This window comes from Erithacus rubecula (genome assembly GCF_903797595.1).
Source record: "Erithacus rubecula genome assembly, chromosome: 8".
Taxonomy (NCBI): Eukaryota; Metazoa; Chordata; class Aves; order Passeriformes; family Muscicapidae; genus Erithacus; species Erithacus rubecula.
This window is the reverse complement of record NC_136659.1, coordinates 28,511,836-28,534,624: the sequence shown is the minus strand read 5'-3', so window position 1 is coordinate 28,534,624 and position 22,789 is coordinate 28,511,836. Positions and strand designations below refer to the sequence as shown.

Sequence of the window (22,789 nt, the reverse complement as noted above, 5' to 3'; positions counted from 1 at the left end):
GCCCAGTGGGACAGATAGGGAGAGCTGGGAAACCTAACAGCAGCAGCAGACTACAAAGAATTGTTACCGAGAATTCATAGAATCCCAAATGAGATGTTTGATTAATTAAACAATAGCTATGTGCATTTGCTTTTATACCTACTCAGTGTACCCCTTGCCAATTTGTCACAGTTGGAATTTCTTTCAAGTCTGGTATTTAAACTAGGAAAGAAACAGCCCAATTTGTTCACAAGATTTTGAAAGACTTTTCATTTTAACTTGAGGAGTAAGTAAAAGAAATTACTTTTTTTTTTGTGCTGCTCTGATTGTAGGATTGTTCACTTATCAAACATTAACAAACTTTGATGGTAAATATTTATTTATTAATATTTAAAAATTCCATTAGTGCTTGAAATAACTAATTTTTCTCCTCCGTTTGCTAAATAATTAAATTGTTTGCAATGTCTTTACTGCAACTTGACAATCAGTTTTCACCTGACATTTGGAATACAGAGATGAAACTTTGGCAAGAATCACCCATTTAAACCCTGGTTAACATTATTTATATCAGCCTTCCCAAGGTTTTTTGGCTGAAATCCCCTTTTTTCACCTACCTTTTCCACTCATTTGCTGCTTCCCAGGAAACTTTACAGAGTGCTTCTCTAGAGGTGCATCATGTTTGGAGCCTCTGATGTAGAAGCTGACATGGTTTTTGGTTTGCACTCAGCTGTCACTGTCCAAACAGACTGATGTCCATGTGAATTGTCAGGAGAAATATTCTATTTTATGTCTATGTTAGAAAAACTGAACATGAACAAATTTATTCTTGGAATATATAGAAATAACTCATGGAAACAATTCTGGCTTTCTATATTATGCCTATATTTAAGGCATCATGTCAAGGGTATAGGAAGAGTTTTTTCTAACCATAAACAATTACATCCTACTAAGTATGGGAACTGTGCTCTGGGATCTGAATTTTATGATCTGAAGCTTTTCTTGCTTATATTTTTACCCGAAATGAATGTTGCACTACTTTTGGACACATTTTACCTCTGTATTAGAAAAACTGAAAGTGAATTATTGTATACATGGTCCAGATCACCTGCCTGAAGGAGAAAAAAAAAAAAAAAGGAGAAGAAAACTTTGCTTTCTTTGCTTTCCCTTCTCCCCTGTACCCACTTAGGTAAAAAACGCTCATCATTTATTGGTGGTATGAAAAATACCCTGAAGAAAAGTTTCCAGGATTGCTTTCCAAGGGATGGTTCTTTAATGCTGAAAGCAAGAACATATAAGTGTGGAGGGGTGGGGGGGGGGGAGAAAAAGAGAGATTTTTTAAACACAATATTATAATAAACCTTTCAAAATCTATTTTAAGCCAAGTAAGAACAATTTAGGCGTTAACAGATGAGAGTTTGTAAAGGGAAAGAAGTGCCTCTGCTCTGTCTGCGGCTTCACTGGGAACCCTGAAAACAACACTTAATGGGGAGTGGGAAAAAAAAAAAAAAAAAAAAAAAAAAAAAAAAAAAAAAAAAAGAGGTAAAAAGTTTTTTACTCTTTTTTAGTGCTTTCGCCATCAGAGGAGCGGGAGTGCCGCTGTGGGGATCCCGCCCAGCCCAGCCGCCAGTCCGCGGCCCAGCGCGGCTGCCCCGTTACCGAGCGACCGCCGCGGGGCCGCCGTGAGGGCCGGGCCGGGGCTCCGGGAGAGCTGAGAGGGACAACCGGGCTGTGCCGGGGCTCCGGGAGAGCTGAGGGGGAACCGGGCTGTGCCGGGGCTCCGGGAGAGCTGACAGGGGGAACCGGGCTGTGCCGGGGCTCCGGGAGGGCTGACAGGGGGAACCGGGCTGTGCCGGGGCTCCGGGAGAGCTGAGGGGGAACCGGGCTGTGCCGGGGCTCCGGGAGAGCTGACTGGAACAACCGGTCAGTTTCGGGGCTCCGGGAGAGCTGACTGGAACAGCCGGTCAGTTTCGGGGCTCCGGGAGAGCTGACTGGAACAGCCGGTCAGTTTCGGGGCTCCGGGAGGGCTGAGAGGAACAACCGGTCAGTTTCGGGGCTCCGGGAGAGCTGACTGGAACAGCCGGTCAGTTTCGGGGCTCCGGGAGGGCTGAGAGGAACAACCGGTCAGTTTCGGGGCTCCGGGAGAGCTGAGAGGGACAACCGGTCAGTTTCGGGGCTCCGGGAGAGCTGAGAGGGACAACCGGTCAGTTTCGGGGCTCCGGGAGAGCTGACTGGAACAACCGGTCAGTTTCGGGGCTCCCTCGGGCTGTGGGAGCGCAGGTACGGGCTGTGTGCCCAGCGATGCCCTTTCCAGCCTCCCGCAGCTCTAATGTCTTTGCGCCGCGTCCTCGGGTGCGGTGAGGAGCGCGAGGAGCCCCGAGGCAGCAGAAGGGATCAGAAAGGCCGAGCGCTGCCACGGACAAGGGCGATAGCCTGGTCTGAGGGCCTTGGGGTGAGTTTGCCGTGGGCTCTCAGGGTTTCACAGCTCTGCTGGTGGCTTCACGCACACAGAAAAAAAAAAAAAAAAGTCTCATTAAACACAGCTGTCCTGGAAAATTTAAGAACGTCAGGTATTCAGACATTCCAGGACCTTAAAAATTTGTCCTGTATTTGCCCTTTGAGCAACACACGTGTTGTTGAAGCTGGTGAGCCATGGTGGCATCATCACTGTAAATTATTGAAAAGGTTACACCAGGAATCCTTTGAGGAGTCTTATGTCTCCCTACACCTTTTCCAACCTTGTGTTCCCGATGCGGAATGCTGACCAGGAGAAGGAGGCTGGCATTGGTATAAATTAAAGTTGAAGAGCACAAGTGGAAACAATGTAAGCCTTATCCTTATGTTTAGAAATTGTTTTGCAGTGTTTTTGTCTGAGTTTGGTCTTGCTACCTCAGAAGAAATTTACTATTGTGCTTTACAATAATGCGGCTCCTCTTACAGGTTCTCTGTTGTGAGTGGAAAATTTGTGCTTGGAGTTATTGAGTGGAAAATATTATGAAGGCCAGGGTCCTGGTAGCACATTATTTTAAGCTTCTTACTCATTTAATATTCCACAAAACCATAAATCAAAACAGCACTTTATGAGCTTGAAGCACCTCTCAAGTTATGCCTGAAAGATCTAAAGCAGACTGGAAAATCAAACAAATACCAGAGATGAGACCATAAAATGTAATGGGGGTGGTGAAGTAATGATTCAGCTTTGAAACTGTTGAGTGCTGCCTGCTTGAGGGTTGAAAATCCCAACATGGCTTTTGAATTCAGTACTTATTCCAAAAGTACTGTGTCTTTTTCTCCTCACTGTTCTCCAGTTCATACAAGAGCCAAGGGCTCTGCATGCTGTATTTACAAAGATAATTGCTGGTGGATGGATCATGTCTGGTGTCTTTATTATGTAAAATTTGCACTTATCATTAGAGAAGTTTATGTTCTGATAACTCTGCATTCTTAACACAGGATCTGCAATGCCCATAGCTTGCTGTGTTTACAGTTATCTTCACTGAACAAATAACCCAGATGATGCTATCCAAATGAAAGATTCAAATGCCAGTTTTCTTATCTCTCATATTAATATTTTAAAATTTAAAATTAATCTTCAAGTTAACAACTCGAACACCCAGGAGAGATTGAAAGAACGTATCTGCAGAAGTCAGTTCAGATGGTGGAATTAACAGAGCCTGCTTTCCTCCTCTCTGCTGGGGGACATGAAGGAAGAGACAGATCTCTTACACAGACCTGAAAGGCAAATGTCCCCAGCAAGCCTTAGAACAGATGTCCAAAATGCTGGGCCTCACAGTGGGATTGAGGTTTACTGGAATTGTCCTTTCCTTGTGTTTAGCACACACAGAGTGATCTATTTCAGCAGGGAAAAAAAGGTAGCTCCCTCTCCTACATGTTTTTAGGCAGTTTTAGGCAACAGATAGTAACAGTGTGAGAGAAGATATTTTGATGATTATGTTGTTTTCATTTGACCACAGGCACTGAGGAATTGTAGTGCCACAGAGAGCCTATTTCTGTCCTGACATGGATCAGGTTCAGTCAGCCTCCCCAAACATCACAGTCACTCAGGGCTCCTTCAAGAAAGTACCCAGTGTCCTGAGCAGCCTCGTGGAGGAACCTAAAAAAAGACATGCTGTCCCTCATCACCTGCTGGAATCAAGTAAGTTCCTGCTCTCTGGCTGTTCCCAACCTTGTGACAATTCTAGGACACACTTGGCTGTTTGTTGTTTTTTTTTTTTTTTTAGCTCCCATCCTGTTGCTTAAATTGCAGCTTTCTGAGAGCCCAGATCCTGGGAGGTGTAGCCAGGAAAGAAATAGTGGCTGTGCTGTTCCTGGCTGACCCTAAAGTTTTGGGATGGCTTGTTGAAGCCATGATGCCAAGAGATGAGCTGGTGGCAGGATCATGGATCTGTTGGGGTTGTGGATGGTGCCACAACTTTCCATTTATAAATTCATGCCTGCTTAAAAGAAAAAATAATTTCTTCTTTTGTTTTTTTCCCCTCGATAATAAATCACACAGCATAACTAGACTGCATCAATGTAAGTTCCACTCATCATGTGTGTTTCTGGTCTCTTTTTCTCCCTGTTTTGTGATCTACAGAGATTTATTCAGAACGTCAGAGGAGCAGGGTTGTACAGGCTGAGCCTGCTGTGTTACACTATGGAGGATATGAAGTTGGAAAACATCATCAACAGATGCTGGTAAGTTTTGGACCAGGGATCCCCTTGGGACTCATAAAAGGACAGCAGAATCTGAGTTGACTTCTTGTGGTCATGAGGCCTTTGCCCTGCAGAGTGCTCTAAAAAGCAGCACTTAAATTCAACGGTCCTGCGGTAACAAAAGAGACGTGCACCAGGCTGTGAGCATCAACCTCCTTTATACTCCCTGTTTCCCATGTCTGCATCACTGTTTGTGATATGTGACTTGCACATCATGAATTAAGGATTTGGGCTTTAACTCCACAAGAGACTTGTTTTCAAAATGTCCTTGGACTGTCACTGTGTCTGTAAACACGTTCACTGGTGGGAAAGTTTTGAAAGCACCTCTGGTCTTTTGCCAAGAACAATTTATTCTGAGAAAGGAAATTCTATGCATAGGTTTGATTGCCTTTCCTTGTGAATAGTTTGGCTATTTCCTTTTCTACTCTCTGCTTTCCCTTTGTCTGCCTTTGTTATTCATGTTTTAAGTGTGTTGAGACAGAGGTTGGTAGCTATGTTGGACTAGGTTCTCTGAATATAATGAAAGTAAACAAATGCAGGAGGCTTTGCAGGCTGAACTGTCACTATCCAAAAGTTGTACACCAAAACACAACCATGAAGTATTATATAATTCCTGCTGTTTCAGATGTCCCTAAAAGTGATCAATAAATTGTTCATTCCAAATAAAATATTTATTCCTTTTGGTTTCCTTGGTTTAAAATTGTGACTTTTTTCCAAAGAATAAAAACACAGGGTATAAGTTTTGCATAATTTTCTTTTAAATTCAGAGCATATTTGGAATTATTTCTGCTAAAGTAAAAATTATTAGTTTTTTGCTATGGAAGGTTTTACTAAATGTACAGCTGGCATTCTTAACTGACCTCTTATATTGTAAAGTGTTTTTTGGTTTTTTGTATCCTTTTGTTCTACAGAAGCTGATAAATATTTCTACCAATGCAGTAAACCTTCACATAATACCACCCCAGACAATGTATTTTCAGATCAAATACAACAAAACAGTAAGTGTTGGAAAGTCTTCACACTGCTCTTTGCATGCAGCACATATTTTGTGCCATATAGGGAGTTTTTACATGGCTTCTGTCTTGTTTTGGGTCATTTTCTAGCACCGGCTTGTCCCTGGTTTGTCCCTTGTGGTTACTGTTGATTTTTGCCCTGATGAATGGAGATATTACTATGACTGCATCCGAATTCACTGTGAGGTGAGGATTCATTGCAAAGCATAGTTAGAGTTGCAATGGAATGAAATATATATTAGAGCATGATGATAATGATAAAGGTATAGTTCATCTTCTAGAGACACATTTATTCTCAGTGAGTCTTGATTGGAGTATTTAACTTGAAGCATTAAAAAATTTTCTCTGTAAACATCCCAGAGCAGTAGGCAAGATTATATAACTTATTCTGCTATTCTTTGCCAGTAGATCAGTCTTTGTGACAAATAAATGTAATTAATGTCTTAGCTGAGCAGCTCAGAGGAGCTCTAGAGTTGCATAAAGTATCAAAAGACAGAAGCATACTGAAAGCAGGTAAAATATTAATGTTCTGAGGTATAATACAGTGATAATCTTGAAGATGTTTTATGGCCACTTACTGGCCAACTACTAGAGAAACTTTTTACTTCCACAGTAGTCTGAGAGAGTTGGAGCTGTTCAGCCTGGAGAAGAGAAGGTTGCATGGAGGCCTCAAAGCAGCCTTCCAGTATCTGAAAGAGACTCCAAGGAAGCTGGATAGGGATTCTTATTCAGGAATTGTAGTGATAGAACAAGGAGTAATGGGTACAAATTGAAAGACAGGAAATGTAGGTTAGCTATTAGAAGAAGTTCTTTCCTGTGAGGGTGGTGAGACACTGAACAGTTGCCCAGGGGAGTTGTGGATGCCCCAAGCCTGGCAGTGTTCCAGGCCAGGTTGGATAAGGCCTTGGTCAGCCCAGTCTTTGGGAGGTGTCTGTGTGGGTTTGGGACTGGATGATCTTAAGGGCTCCTTCCAACCATTCACATTCTGTGATTCTATATTTTACTAATTGTAAGATATAAATATTTGCACTTTGTTTGTTTGTTTGTTTGCAGGTAGATGATACCTTAGTTGTTCCCATGCATGCTTACCCTACTACAAATGTTGTAGAATTTCCATCATTTATAAATCTGTCTGATGTACCGATTGGTCAGAGGTGAGTTAAGGACACACATCTGTCACACGTTTTGCAAGACATGCCCAAACCCTCAAAAATCCCATTTTCCTCTATTCATACTACATAATGTCTTGAAAGCCTTAAGAAACTTTGCTACCATCTGGACTGCAAAATAATTCTGTATATGAACTGTTTCAGATGCATATTCACTGTAAAGTAAATGTTGTGCATGCCAAACAGATATATAAAGATGGGGCTGTGGTTTTTTGCTTCATGTATTTAAAAGCATTTAATGAGCTAGACTTCATCTTACTTTGTCTATTGCATGTAGCACTGACTGTTCTCATGAAGTAATCAGTAATAGTTGTTAATAGGAACTGGAAAGGGGAAGAGGCAGATTCTGTTTATTAGGGCCTAGTTGTGCAGTATATTTGCTATATTAGTTGTTATTATGGGGATTTGTGTTAGTGTAAAGGCTTGAGTAAATTCTAGAAAGTGAAAGTCTTAGCAGGTGGTTTTGTCTTACCCTATGAGTTGAAAGCAACTTACGAATTTTACTGAAGCACAGAAATATGAGTAAGGAAGTCACATACAAGAAACATGCAAAATTCTGCAGTAAAAATGAGCCCAGCATTGCAGAATAATATTTGGGTCTTTTTCTTTGTTTTTCTTATTCCCTTTAGTCTGTTACTTCACTGTATCATAACATTGTGAGCTTTTCAGAGGAGTGAAAATAACTCCTGATATTCTGGGACCTCTAGGCATGATGTGATTCTGTTATTTGCTCCATTTTAGTGCTGGAGTATACAGTGCTGGAGATTTTTCATATTATTAGTACACAGAGAAGATATTAGAAAGAGCACAAAATATAATTTTAAATAATGAGATTTTTTCTTTGAACACATCAGGAATGTAGAAGATATTCCTGAGGAAATTTGGAAGAACTCCTGAAGACAAAACTTATTGTTTTGAACTTTAATTTTTGCCAGTATTTTTCAGCATTAATCTATTAAAAAGTTTCTCAAAATGGTAGCTTTCTGAGATAGCTAGTTCTTTACAGAACCTGAGAAAATTTGGGCTCAATCCATAGCCCTTGAAGTCACTGGAAAATTACCTTTTAGTTCTGTAAATGCAGGATAAAAATCTATATTCTACCACCCATCATTCTTCTCAGGTACAGAAGGTCCATCAGGTGACAGACAGCATATTTGGCTTGTTTTTAAGGCACTTTGGTTGCTGTTCAAGCTGCACTGTACCCTAAAGCCAATTGCCTGCCCAGTCTGCTATTGTATCTTCTTTGTCAACAGGCAGAGAAAAAAGAACTTGGCTATTATTGCTTATTTCTTTAGGCATTTTAAAATGTGCTTTCCAGAGGAACACTGTGTGTAACATGCATTTTTTGCTAATCAGCAGGGTAGAATTTCAGTCAGAGAACTGATAAAAAACAAAAATAAGTCTGTGTAAATGGATCTTGATTTGCAGGGTGATGAATGGTGGAGCACCAATGCTTTTGTGTTTCATTGGGTCTGTGAAAACACTTGTATGCAAAGGCAAGATAGGTTCAAAAGATGTGTGCTAATACTTCTCACACAACCTGCATGAGACATAAAGGGCTATTCTGAAAATTAGGCCTCAGCATCATTATTTCTACAGTGGTTAAAGTTCAGTCATTCTGATGTGTTGGAGTTTTCAACACTTTCTTTTCTCGTTTCATGGGAAAAGGCTGATTTCTGGTTCTGTACTCATTGCTGCTCCAGTTTGCATTGTTTGTACTTGCTAGATATTACAGTGTAAGAATTTGAGGATGGGCATAAATAACTTCCAAAAAGTAATTTTAATTTTTTTTTCCATAATTAAATTCTGTATGTGTAGGAGAAAGTAATATCTAGCATTTAAATCAAGATTTAGCTCTTATTTCCTGGAGGGATGGAAGATCTGAAATAATTTTCTATTTTGGAACAGTGAGAAATTATAATTTTCACATTGATAGCCCACTCCTCTAATGCAGGTAGTTTAATGTGTGGTGTGTATAATACAATTTCTCAGCTTGTAATTGATGAACTATACTGTGATTAATTTAATTTTTCTTTATCTCTTTTCAGTAAGGAGTATGTTATCCCTTTGCAGTGCAGCTGTCCCATAGATTTTGAATTCCACATTGATATAATTCAGCCTCACAGAGCCTTCACTGTCCAGCCAACATTTGGTAGACTGACTTCTTTAAAATTATAAATGTTATATCTATATTTATTAAGTGTAGTTACTTGAAACAGTATATTCAGTGCTGTACAGAAAAAAACCTTTGCAAAGTTTTTGCAGGTAAATGACTGCCAGTCACTTGCACCCTCATGGCAAGTAGCCATTTGGCTGTAAATTTCTTTAGGCAATGCCCAGCTGTGACAAAATGCCAGGCCTGACAAAATGCCAGGATGTTCCAAATGGTCCATGCAGCCTTTATCTTCACAGAAGAATATCCCTGTAAAAAGGGTCATATCAGTAAAGCTCAAGTCAGGAATTTTGGTAGCCTGAAACTATGGTTGAAGGCCATCTGAAAAGCACAAAAACGTTTCAGCTCCTACTCAAAGCCATTGTGCTCAGAGTAGTCATAGTGTCATAGAATCACTTAGTTTGGGAAAGGCCCTGAATGTTTAGGGATATGAATGGTGGTTAAGGGGGTTGGGAAAATAGCAGAATAGGCAGTAAGGAGATAAGGTCAAGCAGAGATAGGTAATGTATCAAATCCAGATGAGTCCCCTAGCTTGGAAAAGCACAGAGGAATATGTTTATAAATGCTTTGCCCATGAAAGCAGCAAGTGCCAAAGACTTAAGACTAGCAGATGCAAGTGCAGAATTTCTACATATAAACAGGCAGTCATTTTCACAGCAGAATGAAATATTATAGCCCTACTGTCAAATCTCTCTGCTATTGGAAAATATCTTCTATTATCTGACAGCAGACAGTTTTTGAAAGACGCTTTGAGATCTGGAAGATTTTCCATGCCTACTTCCATCCACTCAAACAATTAGGATGTTCTAAAAAAAGTAGCCCAGAATCAATTCCAGCACACTTAAGTGGGCTCATGTTATATGGACTCTTACTGTTTTTCTCCTCCAATCACAGGAATCATTCCAGGCAATGGAAAAGTCAAAGTAACTGTGAAGTATTCCCCATTTGAGTATGGAACAGCACAAATGGCAATGCAGTTACGGATTTCAGAGTTTCACTCAAAACCCTATGTGTGTGTATTCACAGGAACATCAATACCACATCTGGCTCTGATGTATGTGTGGTCTTCGAGTGTTTTTGCCCAGTTCTAGAAGATATTCATGTAATAGGATTTTATACCATTTTGCTATGATCATTTTAAGCATTAGTTTCTTTGGAGACTTACAATGCACTGATGTAATTCTGCTGTTGATACATGTATCTGCTTTTTTACACTGTTTGTTTAGAACACCCTTAATCTATATGAAATGAAACAAACAAAATAAATATGAGAAGTTGCATATCCTTAAAGAAATGTTGAGCATCCTCAGCTTCTATCATTCCTACTCATTATTCTTTTTGTTGAGGCCTTGCAACATGCAGGTGGTTTTGAGTCTTTTGGGCTGTACTTAATTTTTTTTTTTTTTTTTAAATATTGGACTTATATGCCATTTAGAGAGTACTTATGAAAGGAATATGTGTCTTTCTGACATCTAGAAAAGATTATTTTGATGAAGAACAAAGTCATGCAGAGAAAAAAGCTGTGCCTGGAAAACCCGTGTTGTGGAGAAGAGACCAGTTCAGCCAACTGCAGTCAAAGCCTATTCAAAAACTAAAGGTGTGAAAAGATAATAATTGCAAGTACTTTTCTGGGCTGGAAATCTTCTATATTTCTGTTTCTTCCTATTAATTTATATCTCATAGGAAATTGAATACCAGAACCTCAAATTCCCCACAGACTTGTCAAATCCGTATGCTGTAGCTACTGTTTTGATTCAGGAACCAGGCAAATTGAAGTTAAAGGACATAAAAGAAGGTAAATTAATTAAGCAGCATAAACTTGGTTTTAGCATTATTTTTAGTTCTGATGAGGAGCTTGGCTTTAGAATCACTGATGAGAGTGTTGTTTCTGTGAGAACCCTCACCTTAGCTCTATGTATTAATGGGTACAGTTATCTTCATGGATGGTTTTCACAATTAAAAATCAAATCTAGACTGAGGTGTGATATGTCTTTCTGATGTTCCTGTCCCAAGGCAAAGAAGGGAAAAAAACCAGACAGATGAAGGATGCTACATTTCAACAAAAAGTCAAACAAAATGTTCAGGAAGAGGAAGCAAATCATCTAAAGTGGTAAGTGTTAGTTAACCATGTTAGTTAACCATGTTAACAAGGCTGGGATTTGCTTAACCAAGGCCTCTGTGAATGATGTATGCAATATCCACTAGTGCAGAATGCTGTCATTTCACATTCTGATATGTTTGTTTTAAGCCTAAATTACTGTTGTTTTATTTGGGTTTTTTTTCCTCTCCTGCTAAGAGCAGACTCAGTAGTAATCCATAATAATACCCAATGAGGACTTTGATTGCCTTTGATTGTTCCACTCAAAAAGGAACCTGCTGAAAACCTGGTTTGCCTAACCTTGTTCTCAGGCATCTCCTCTTGTGCCCTTAAGGGCAAAGCAAGATTTTGTGATGGCTGTCAATAAATCCAGGCTAAAATAAATAATGGAGTAGGAGCAGCATTACACTTGGAAGTATTCAAAAACATGTAGATGTAGTGCTGATAAATGTGGACATAGTTTAGTGGGGTGTTAAGCAGTGTTAGGTTAATGGCTGGGCTCAATGATTTTAAAAGATTTTTCCAACCTTAATGATTTCATTATCATATTGTACATCAAAGGGTGCAAAGCAGAACACGGTTGGATCTGTAAAATCCATGTTGGATTTGAAATCCATAGATCAACTCATATACTGAATGTCATGGACACATAGGCACCACAGGAAGAGGGGAATAAGTCTGCTAGCCTTTGAATCAAACAAACTGTGCTTTAAGAAAAGCATTTTTCTTGTCTCCAATGTAAATGCAGGAAAGTTCATAAGGGAAGTGATCCAATCTCTGTGGAGTTTAAAAAAGAGATTATTGAAAGCCGGCAAAGGGAAGAAGAGCAATACAAGGTTAGTCTTTGATGTTTTTTCTGTAAATTTCAAATCAAACTTACACTTTCAGATTATGCAGTGCATTGTGAATTGTATCAAGCTTTGTACATGTTCAGTTTTTCTTTATTAATCAGTGCAAACCTGTGCTAGTTGTTACTGCAGTCATCACTGCAGTCATCACATTGTGCATCATTGTTTCAGGGGTGTTTTTATCTTGATGATAGACAGAGAGAAGGGTAAGGTATTAACAGAAATGTGACAGTATTTGCCCAAATGAGCAGATTTGCACCCAGCCACCCAATCTCATCAGAGTGCCATATTTCAGCATAATCCTGTCAGCACCAAGGCCACATCCAACATTCTGTTTGTACTGTACCTCTGAGGAACTGCTGTCCTGGATCTCTCACATTCCAAGAGCTAGATCCAGTCAGTACTCCCACACAGAGCCATGGGAGATGCACATGAGGTTGCACATCTGAATTTTCACCCTCTCTCTCTTTGGTTCCTCCCAGTCACTTGGACTGCAGTTCCTCTTCCACACAGGTGATAACAGTAATAAGCAATACTTGGTGGCAGGAAATATTTTTCCCAGTGTGGCACAGCCCTCAGGAACAGGTAGAGCCTGTCCCTCTTACCCTGCCTCCTGGGTAGATTCTGGCATCCCATTGACTTCCAACTGTTTGTGGGAGTGAAATGATTTATACATAGGGTAAAGGCTTGATTTATGCACTGAATTGGGCAATACAAAACATTTTATTTAATACTAAAAAGAAGGAATTGAGTGAAAAAAGGATCTAAATTGTAAGACTGATGTATTAATGAATTAGATGGAGGTTAACTTTGTTTAGAAGCACCTATTTCCTTATTGATATGCAAAGCAAACCATGTTTCATTAGGACAGAGATTTGATTGAAACTCAGACCTGAAAAGAAATTTTTTGTTTGACTTGCTAAAGGGTTGCAATAATCACACCCTAAAAGGGATGAATTCTGTATTTTATTAAACACCTTCGGAATGTTACGTTGTGAGTTTCTCTAATTGTTGTGGAGGAAAGAATTCACTGCATGCTTTGTGCTGATGTGATTTTTTCTTTCAATTAGCTCCAAAGAGGAGATCCTATCATAAAACAGGAGTTTCAGAGGGATGAAGTAGAAGTTTCCTTTAGACGTGTTACCCGCCATGTTGACCAGGTTTGTTCATATATTTTTATAGCCTGCTATATGCATGCTAAATGATCACCTCCCAAGCTAACAAATAGCCATAAATGTTTGACACTGAATACTTTTCCTCCTGAGGTTCATATTTCTGTGTCAGTGCCTTATTTCCCATTTTACTTTTAGGTAGGCCAAGCACCATGCTACATGCACAACTCATCTTGTAATGTTCTGGTCTGAGAGTCCAGTGGAAATTTGCAAGCCTAACCTGAGATTTATATTGCTTGTTTCTGAAAGATCTCTTAGGGGAAACTTTCTCATACCTCATTGTAAGGTTAAGCATATCACAAGATTTCCAACCTTTACCTGCAGGTCAGATTGACAGGAACCTTTCTCGTACTTAGATTTTTTTTTTTGCCATTCTATTTAGTGTCTTTCACTCTTCTTTGGGTATGTGCAATAACTGGAGAAAGGATACTGGTCTTGCTGGGCACCTGGTTTGAGTCCTTACAGCTATTTCAGCCTCATGTCTGTGCAAGATAAAGTGTGTGTTTGGTAGAGAGCCCCTGTCCATTCTCTCTGCTGTCCAACTGGGCTTTGAAGTCATAATCTGTGTTGGTCATTTGTGTGGATGCAGACCATGCCACGTTATCTCTGCATTCCCTCTGCTACATCTGCAAATACTTGGTGATTACCTCCCATTAAGCCCTGCAGTGAAGGCTTCTGGTTAACTGTCAATGCTGCAAATATTTTCACTGGACCTAATTTCAGTATTCAGAAATAACATAGGGATTCAGGCCAAAGAATGGCTTGGGATGGAGAAAATTTCTCCCTTATCTTGTTGTAAAAAAGGTTGTCCTTTATCTTTTCTGTTTCCTTTTTTTAAAAATATACTGTGCAGCAACTAAGTGTCCATCCCACGTTTAACTTGCTCCATAATAACCCTTGGGACAGCAGAAAGAGGATGTTCAGGAAATTCCAGCAAGCAGCATACAAGGTAAAGTGAACCAGAATGAAATGTGAGGGCATGACACCTGGGAAACAGCATAAAAGAACATGCAACCAGCACATAAGGAGTGTTCACAGCTAGCTAGGGATTTGGTAGTTTGATAAATATGCCTCTGCCTCACCAGGAAATAAGGATCTGGATTAAGTTTTGTATTTAACTCATCTTTCATTTTGAAATTGATACTGAACAAATGCCAATAAATTCAGACTTTTTAAAATAAAAAATACTGCTGTACAGAAAAGAAGATTTGAAAATGCATATAGAATATTGCACTTAGTTTTGTGCCCCCAGTACAAGAAAGACTTCAATGAGCTGGAGTGAGTTCAGTGTAAAGCCACCAAGATGTTCAGGACTTAGAGTACTTACTCTGTAAGGAGACACTTAATCTGGAAAGTAGAGGGAGAGAGCAGCACCTTCCAACTCCTCTGTGGTTACTGATATTGGAGCATCTTTGCAATGGGAACATGGGAAACAGCAGGTAGAAATTCAGATATGGGAGGTATCGACCCAGAAACTAAAGACCAATCAGTAAAATCCCTTATTTCATTTGGTTTAAATATTATCTTGTATCACCACTGCTTTTTCCCCAGTAAATCTTAATGTAGCAAGCAAGATGGAAATGGCCTGCTCTTCCAGTGTCCAGTTTGGATATTCTTCAATCTATTAATAATATTGAGGTCTTGAAATTACATCCTCTTTTCTGTATTGTATAAATATAAAGAAGTGACCAAGTGCCCCATCTGGTATTAACACCTAGGATTCTTCATTTTTACCCTGTAGGGTATGGGCTAAAACACAATGGAGATTGTTGTTTACACTCCTCATTCTCAAAGCCACAAATATTCATATGGCCCAGGTTAAATGACTGTTCACCCTCTATTTATTCCGTATATGCCAGTAAACATAGCTGAAGGATTAGGACCTAACCAAAAAAAAAGTCTGATTTACCTGTAAGATTAGATTTAAAAAATTAACTGTATTTATTCCGTCATGTCATTATAGAGTTGAGATCCATTCTACATCTTTCCTTCCCATTTTCTACTGTACAGAAAACTATATTAAAAATTCTAAAACAGAGATGTCTAAGTGAGCTCTGGAGAATAAGTACAGGTGTAACATATACAGTTATTTCTATGGCTGTAAATCTTAGGGTGTTTGACTTAAATTTGCAAATCATTCTCTCAGGTTTTGGTTCAGATTCGCCTAAATCGTTTATTGCTTCTGTTCCGTGGACTGACCAGGGAGGCCAGAGGTCTGGAGGAAGGCTCTGTGTCTGGTAAGGATTAGAGGAATAGGTTGATATTTTGGCCATGGGCTATGATAATTCAGGTTGGGCTGCAGTGTGTCAGGTGCATTACATATAAAGACAGAGTACTTAAAAAGGAGTCTTCCAGAAAAAAATAGAAGTGTGACAAGGTAGACGCATGGAGTGATTTGGATTGGTTGGCCTTTAAAGTCCAAACTCTGCAATGAGCAGGGACATCTTCAACCTACAGGTTGCTCAGAGCCCTGTACAGCCTGACCTGAAATATTTTCAGGGATGGAAAATCCACCACCTCTTTGGGCAACTTGTTCCAGTGTTTTACCATCCTTGTTGCAAAAAAATTTCTTCCTTACATCTAGTGTGAAACTACCTTCTTCTAGTTCAAAACCATTACCACTTGTCCTATGGCAACAGGCCCTGCTAAAAGGTGGAAATGGCTGTAGCCAAGATGCATCTATTTTCCATACACATTATTTACCATGTTTAGGAAATGTGTTTAACTATTCTTAGGAACCTTGCAGTTTATCTACTTAATAACAGAGCAGAAGCTGTGGATATTCCATCATTGGAACTGTTCAAGGCCAGGTTGGGTGGGGCTTTGGGCAACCTGATGTAGTGATAGATGTCCCTGGCCCTGGCAGAAGGGTTGGACTAGGTGATCTTTAAAGGTCCCTTCTAACCCAAACCATTCTGTGGTTCTACATGTAGGCCTGAGGAGCAATGAGAGGGCAGACAGGGCTGTGAGAGACAGAGAGATCAACAGATCAGGTGGAGCCCAAGAGGTGAAAGTCACAGGATGAGAGGAGCTTACTGCAGGGGGATGGAAGGGGGAAAGACATCTGCAATGTCTGTTTGGGAAAAGGGAAATTAAATCTGTCTGCTACTCAAGGTATTGTGCTCATATCTTGTAGATGTGACATTTAAAGTCTTTAGGAAGTATTAACTTACTTTTTATATTAAAATTACTAGACATCCTGGTTTAGGAAAAAGGTAAATACATTTTGTGGCTTGATTCTATTTCTGAAACAGTGTATTAAGATATATTACAAAATCTTGATATTTGGTTTCCACTCATGGCAGAAAGCAGGAGTTTCAGCAAAGCAGAGAAGACTAAAGAACATAAGGACTTTTCTTTCAGCATATCTGAAGATCGTATATTGCCTTCTGAATTCCCCTTTTTCAGTTCCAGTAAACTAGACAGTTATTTGGTAAGTACAGTAATTCAAATGTTAGTCAGCCCTCTAGATAGAATTTTGTTGAAGACATTGGCCCTGGAGCTGGTAGTTCTTTTATTAAAATTCCACAGTGTGAGTGGTGCTCTGGGGTTCTGACAAATTAATTCAGGACTTCAGATTTACTAAGGGTTCTACCAAAAACAGTAAAAAAAATTTTTTAATTATCTTAATTGTATCCTAACACTGTGAGCAATTAATTAATGTTCAGAGATAGTTAACATCCATTTTTCAGAAGAAAAGAAAAAAAAAAACTAAAATGTTGGAGTCCAAGAAAGACAAGCAGAAATATCAAGCTATATAAAATAAACATTTGCATAATTACTTCCATATGTTTTCTATTAGCTGTGCTCATGGATTGCTGCCAATACAAAACAAAATGCCCTCCATATTACTGGTTTTAAATACTGTTCTGTTTCAGGCACCTGATGCTCTTGGCCAAGTTCCTATTGAATCTGTAGATGTGAAAGTCGAACACATTCTTCCTTTTTACGACTTGAAGGTGCGTCAGTGCAGCTCCCTCATGTTTCTCTCACCTCTCCAGTTAAATGTTTCCAGCCTGATTCAGTGGTCTCTGCACAGCCCAGTAAAAGTGTTGCCTTGATAAGGCTGTATGATTAGCATGCTTTTATTAAAACCAAATCTCACCAATTTCCATTAAGTAACCAACTTGCAGCCAGCAATAGCCCCCTCTCTCCAGACAGACATGAATCACCCCAGCTGAAATTATTGTGTCTCAAAGATCAAAGTCCTGGTGAAGCATGGCTTCTTGAAGTTTTGGTTATATATGTTCTGGGAGAGTGTTTCCATTTGCCTATGGAAATGTGATGTGTCCATGATAAAGCCAAATGCTCCAGTCCATTTATGAGTTAACTGAAAGTGGTTATTGTCATTTCCTGCAGAGCACCTTTTTTCTTTGCACTTAGGTTCCTCAGCACTGCAACATTATGAAGTATCAACCCATTTGTACACACTATGCAGCTACAAGTTACAAACCTGTAAAACTTTCCCGACCACTGAGGCAGGGAGCCAAGGTAACAAAGTCACTCTCAACCCTAAATTTCCACAATTATTTGATTAATTTTGCCTCAATATTTTATACTGAAATATTTACTATGCTCTGAAAATCTTTGATGTCTGTGTTTCTTAAGGATGAATTGATTCAAGCAGTTCCTTTTCCTGAGGACCAGGTCTCTCAGAGTACAGATTTTGACAAAAGATCAGCAGAAGGGGATATTAGCCTGTTAAACCTGGTTCCTCCCCAAGCTTTAGTCCATCCGACAGAGAGCAACCCAGTTCGTGTATTTGTAAGTAGGATTTGACTTTGTAAAGAACCTAAGAAAGGAGCAGAAGTGTGCTTGTTTCATCAGAAATCTGATGTGGAATTTGTGGGCAGTTTTCTTACTCAGCTTGGTTACGAAACTATCCAGAGTGAGAGTAATCCTTCATGGTGCAAGCTCTGGTAGACAGGAGTCACAGACCTCATCCCACTGGCACCATTTCAGTTTAGGGTGAGTTTTGATCAGTTCAGATGGTAAGACAAAATTGCAGTGATAGCAGAGAACTGGAAACTCTGCCAGTATGACACTCCACAAATGATCAATAATCATGGGATTTCTGGGAACACCATGGAACCACTCCCTCTTCTCCATTTGTTTCCCCACTTTGATGTTAGAGGAAAAGCATCTCAGTCCATCTGTAACCTCACTTTCTTGCCCAAGTAGGCAGGACAGGTGCAGTCTTTTCCTGCTGTTCAGCTAGGTGACTACAGATCTGCCTAATTCTTGGGTAAACTGAAAAAAGTGAAGTCAAACTGCTCACATTGCATCCTGCTGCCTTACAGCACAGTGCAGCATAGCCTGGAGGTCCCCAGGTGCCTGTGAGGCAGAGACAGCTGTAGGGCTCAGTGCAGGGCTGTGCACAGGCAGATGTCCCAGCCAGCATGGCACTGTGCCTGCCTTGGGTGGCTCTGGCTCCCAGCCCTCCCTAGCTGCAAGGGGCCAGAGCCCACTGTGCCAGTCTGGTGACCTTGGCATAATGTCTGTGATGTAGACTTGTCCTCCTTGCATGCAGCCAGGACTCCAGTGCTGATGAGATCCTCTGTGCATCTCTTTCATCCCTCTGTCACATCAGTGTAAGAGCCAGGCACAGCTTGGTCCCACACTTCCCAGCACTGGGCTTTATCCAGAAACAGATGCTAGTGCAGGGAAATGGATGGCAAAATGTTCACTGGCTTCCACCATAGCAGGTCCATTTTTCCTTCTTGGATTCTGAACTATTCAGAGAATCAGCAATGGGTTTCAGAGTGATTAGGCAATAATTTTTTCTTTCAGACTTGGAGACAACAGCTAAATTGCTATATTTTAGACAGTAGGGATCATGAATAAATCAGACTAGATTGTAGGGGAAGATACAGAAAATAAAGGATCATACCAAACAGAACAGTCACAGTGAGATAAAGTTGTGAATCTGAGGAGACTTAAGAACTTAATTTTCATTAATTTGATTTGTTATGGTGCTCAGAACAATTTTATAAAATAGTCTCTCCATTGTTTTTAGAACCCCATTCCAGGATTAGTTCCATTTTTACTTCCTTTGGCCTATTGTGAATCAAATATGGAATATCATCTTTGTCCTCATCCAAAATATACCTTTACCAAGCAATGTCCCAAAGGATCCAGTATTCCAGTCACACAAAAGAAATTTCTGGATCACAAGGTATGGCCTTTTGGGTTTATTGTATGAGTGCCTGTCTTGGGTATGCTCATTCCTGAGAACTTCCTCTAAGGAATCAAAATGGCAGGTGGAGTCTTTCTAGATAGAAGATATTTCCAAATATAAATTATGCATGCACCTAAATAGTCAGTGCATGGGTCAGAATAACTAGTTCTAGTTAGGCTTTATCCATGTCTCTTATTTATGCCCAAGTGTTTCTTTACTCTTTCCATGTGTTCACTGTTGTATTTTCATGTCCTTACAGTGATGGAAGGATCTTTGAAATATTTAGCTCCCCAAATTCAATTCACAACCAAGATGCTCTGTTCTGCAAGCCTCCCTTCCCACAGCATTATGTATTAGATAATGATATAAGTGTATTACTTATCATTTCAGGAAGTGATTTCTGGAGTAATGGAATGGAGAAAATTCTCACCACTGGAGTATTCTACTTTTTCTAATGTTCCCACATGGACAAATACAGGACTTGGGTAAGAAAGAATTTGTTGAATATAAGAAAGAACTGAATGTACAATGCCTCTATCCTACACTAATTTCTGCTGCCTGTAACTATATTGATCAGTCACAAATGACAGTGGGCCTACAATGGAACTAATTGCTGCTCAGAAATCCAAAACCAATAGAAAAAAACTCCTACTGAATTCCTAGATGGGTGGATTAAGAACAATATTAGAAGAAATGACTAGCCCAGGAAGGAGAATTCCAGTCTGGGCTTTCAATCATATCTCTCCTGATAGTTTGTTGACTCAGTCCTAGAAGACCCCAGGAGGTACAAACTCTGTCTGTCTGTCTGTTTAACTTCTGGACACTTGCACCCAGTGGTAGCCAACAACTCTCAGGCTCACATTCCCTCATATCACAGCAGTTTCTAGTGCAGACAGATTTTCCACGAATATTTAAAAATACATAATCTTCATTGTAACTGCAATTGCTGTAAAATTTCAAAATATGAAAATGCCATTAGTATTAATACATTAATTTCCATCACAGGGATCCTTACAGTTTAGATATGCTTCCAAAGGATGTGCCACCAGTACTGAATGACTTACCTGAAAGAGACAAAGAGAATGTAATTGATCAGTAAGTTCCTTCTCTATTGTATATGGTGTTATTGAGTATGTCTAACTACTTCTATGGATGTTTCAAAACCTGTCCCAAGAGATCCTCAAAGGCAAAAGCACAAAGTCTCTTTTGCATAAACCAGACTTTTGTTCTTATGGGCTAAAAAAATTCTTTCAAAAGGACAAAAGCAAATTGTTCATTTTCTTACTAATTTTTAGAGAGACAGGTGAAGCTGAGTTCAACATGATTCTTACTCCAGAGATGGTGAAAGCTGAATTTCCCCAGATTGAGGGGGAAAAAGATGAAGAAAAAACAGCAAAAAAAGAAAGGTAGGTATTTTTTGAATTTAGGAGAGAGGAATGAAATCTCAAGTCAAACATCCCTTTCAGAATTGCATGGAAAGTCATAATGAGATGCTCTAAGGGCTCCATCACAAGTGGGATGCAGATCTAGTACTTAGAGCAAATCCAGTCGCTGGATTTTACTCCAGAAAGAAGCTGTGATCTCTCTCACTGTGGTTATATCAGTATGATCTAACACTTGAGGCAGTTTGCTTGCTTTCTCAGAAATGTTCAACATTCTTGGACCATTCTTTGGATTTTCATTGACCCTTTTGGTTACATTTTTATTAATGCTGGCAGAGAAAAGGGCCCTTAGAATTTTCCCCTGGCATGGTGCTTTTTTCTCTGGCTTTTCTTAGGAGTGTTTCATGTTTGTTCTGCCTGAGTTTCATGATCCCCCAACACACATCACAGCAGGCAGTGTGGGTGACAAGTGACTGCAGAGCAACCCAGGTGAAGGTGCTGAGTTCTAACCTTGGAGCAAGTGAATTCACTTCTGTCCAATAGTTGTCCCCTCTTTAAAGTGGTCATGATGTGGCTTAGATACCAGGATGTGCAAGATAAACTGAAGCTTTCAGAGCTATCAAGAGATTTGAATGTCTCCTTTACTTTTAGGGGGGAATAATTTGATTGGCATTTGAAATCCCATTCAGCTGTCAGCCATTAAACTTTAAAATAGTGCTGCATATTGTGAGGTCTCTGACAAAACACTGATTGCTGTCTAGTGATTACTACAGCACTGATTGAAAAGAATTTGCTGTAAAAATGTAAATGTGTTGCACTCAGTGCTGATTTTTACATTTTGTGACACTGGTTGTCAGAACATGGGGATTTGGGATAGTAAACTCTCTAGTTTCTGTAACTAAAGAGTGACCTTTTTCCTCCACAGTGATACAGTGCTGGATGGATCTTTTCCTGGGTGAGTTATTTTATAACCTTGAGTTTCTTCCTTAAATCTTAGATGTTTACAGAAAAAAAATTAAATTCAATGTTAGACAACTTTGAATACTGATATTTACTTGTTGAAATATTCCCTATTATTTTGGGTTTGTAAAAAGGGAAGCAAAAATTTCTTAGCAAACAATGAAGTCCCAATCCTTTATGTTGTCACTGGAAGGTTCTTTGTTGTTACTGGATTGGTGTTTCACTAGATGACAGAGAACATATTACTCCTCTACAACAGTTTCAGCATTTTTGTTCTTAAAGCAAATCAGGTTTTCATATGGCTGCTCTTGTTCTGGCAATCACAGCATGTGCTCTTACATGGATAAAATGTAATACTCAGTCAGTTGTGTTTGCCTGTCAGATGGTTAACTTTTCTAACTGGCCAAGCCAAGAGTTAAGTGTTCTTTCCAGTTTCACTGCTTTTCCAGTTCTGTATAAGTAACTGAATACCCTTTGTGTTCATTATGAAAAAAGAAATCACAAGTGCCTCTCTCTTTGGATTTTGAAGACATTCCTAAGTAGTTTCCCTGATTATTATAAATACAAATGATGCTTTAAATTTCTTGCAGAGACCCACCCAATGGTCCAGATGGACGTTTTCAAGTCCAGAACAACCTGATTGGAGAGAAAGTTCAAAAACATCTGGAGACATTGAAGCTGAAAGCACTTAATAAAACCCTTATTCTGGGATAAGACTAATTTTACAAAGTGCATGGCCTGACTCTGCTTATCCTGTTAATGTATGAGGCCTTCCCTGTCCCAGCTACATTTACTTTTGTTCAGTGAGGTCAGCAATTTCACATGCAAAGAGAAGGGAACCACCAGTAATTCCACCTCTGTCAAGGACTCTCACTGTGCCTCCTACCCCAAACACAATAATTGCTCCAGTGAGAAACCTCAGCCTTGCACCTGCTTATTTTGTTGTGGTGTGAAGGACCTGAAAACCTCAGTACTACCATGTAAATAGTTTAGTAATTAATTTACAGCCCACAGTTTTCAAATAAAATGTGAAAAGACCTCATGACCAAAATCTTCTGATTTTGTATTTTTTAATTATGATCTGTCCTTGAATTTTTACAGGTA

The 22,789-nt window shown here is 39.6% G+C and overlaps 1 protein-coding gene across 1 annotated transcript; it reads left to right on the top strand.

Annotated features, from left to right (window-relative positions):
- The first annotated feature begins 1,668 nt into the window (after positions 1–1,668).
- CFAP221 (cilia and flagella associated protein 221) lies at positions 1,669–22,736 on the top strand. The gene is made up of 25 exons (XM_079311667.1): positions 1,669–2,428; positions 3,951–4,132; positions 4,574–4,674; positions 5,604–5,690; positions 5,796–5,891; positions 6,759–6,859; positions 8,923–9,026; positions 9,942–10,101; positions 10,524–10,644; positions 10,731–10,842; positions 11,049–11,157; positions 11,894–11,981; positions 13,064–13,153; positions 14,019–14,114; positions 15,312–15,402; positions 16,471–16,598; positions 17,044–17,124; positions 17,549–17,656; positions 17,774–17,929; positions 19,182–19,340; positions 19,734–19,828; positions 20,349–20,438; positions 20,639–20,749; positions 21,651–21,680; positions 22,276–22,736. The coding sequence occupies exons 2-25, from the start codon at positions 3,997–3,999 to the stop codon at positions 22,397–22,399; spliced, it is 2,574 nt and encodes an 857-aa protein (XP_079167793.1). The 5' UTR covers positions 1,669–2,428; positions 3,951–3,996; the 3' UTR covers positions 22,400–22,736.
- Positions 22,737–22,789: the final 53 nt, after the last annotated feature.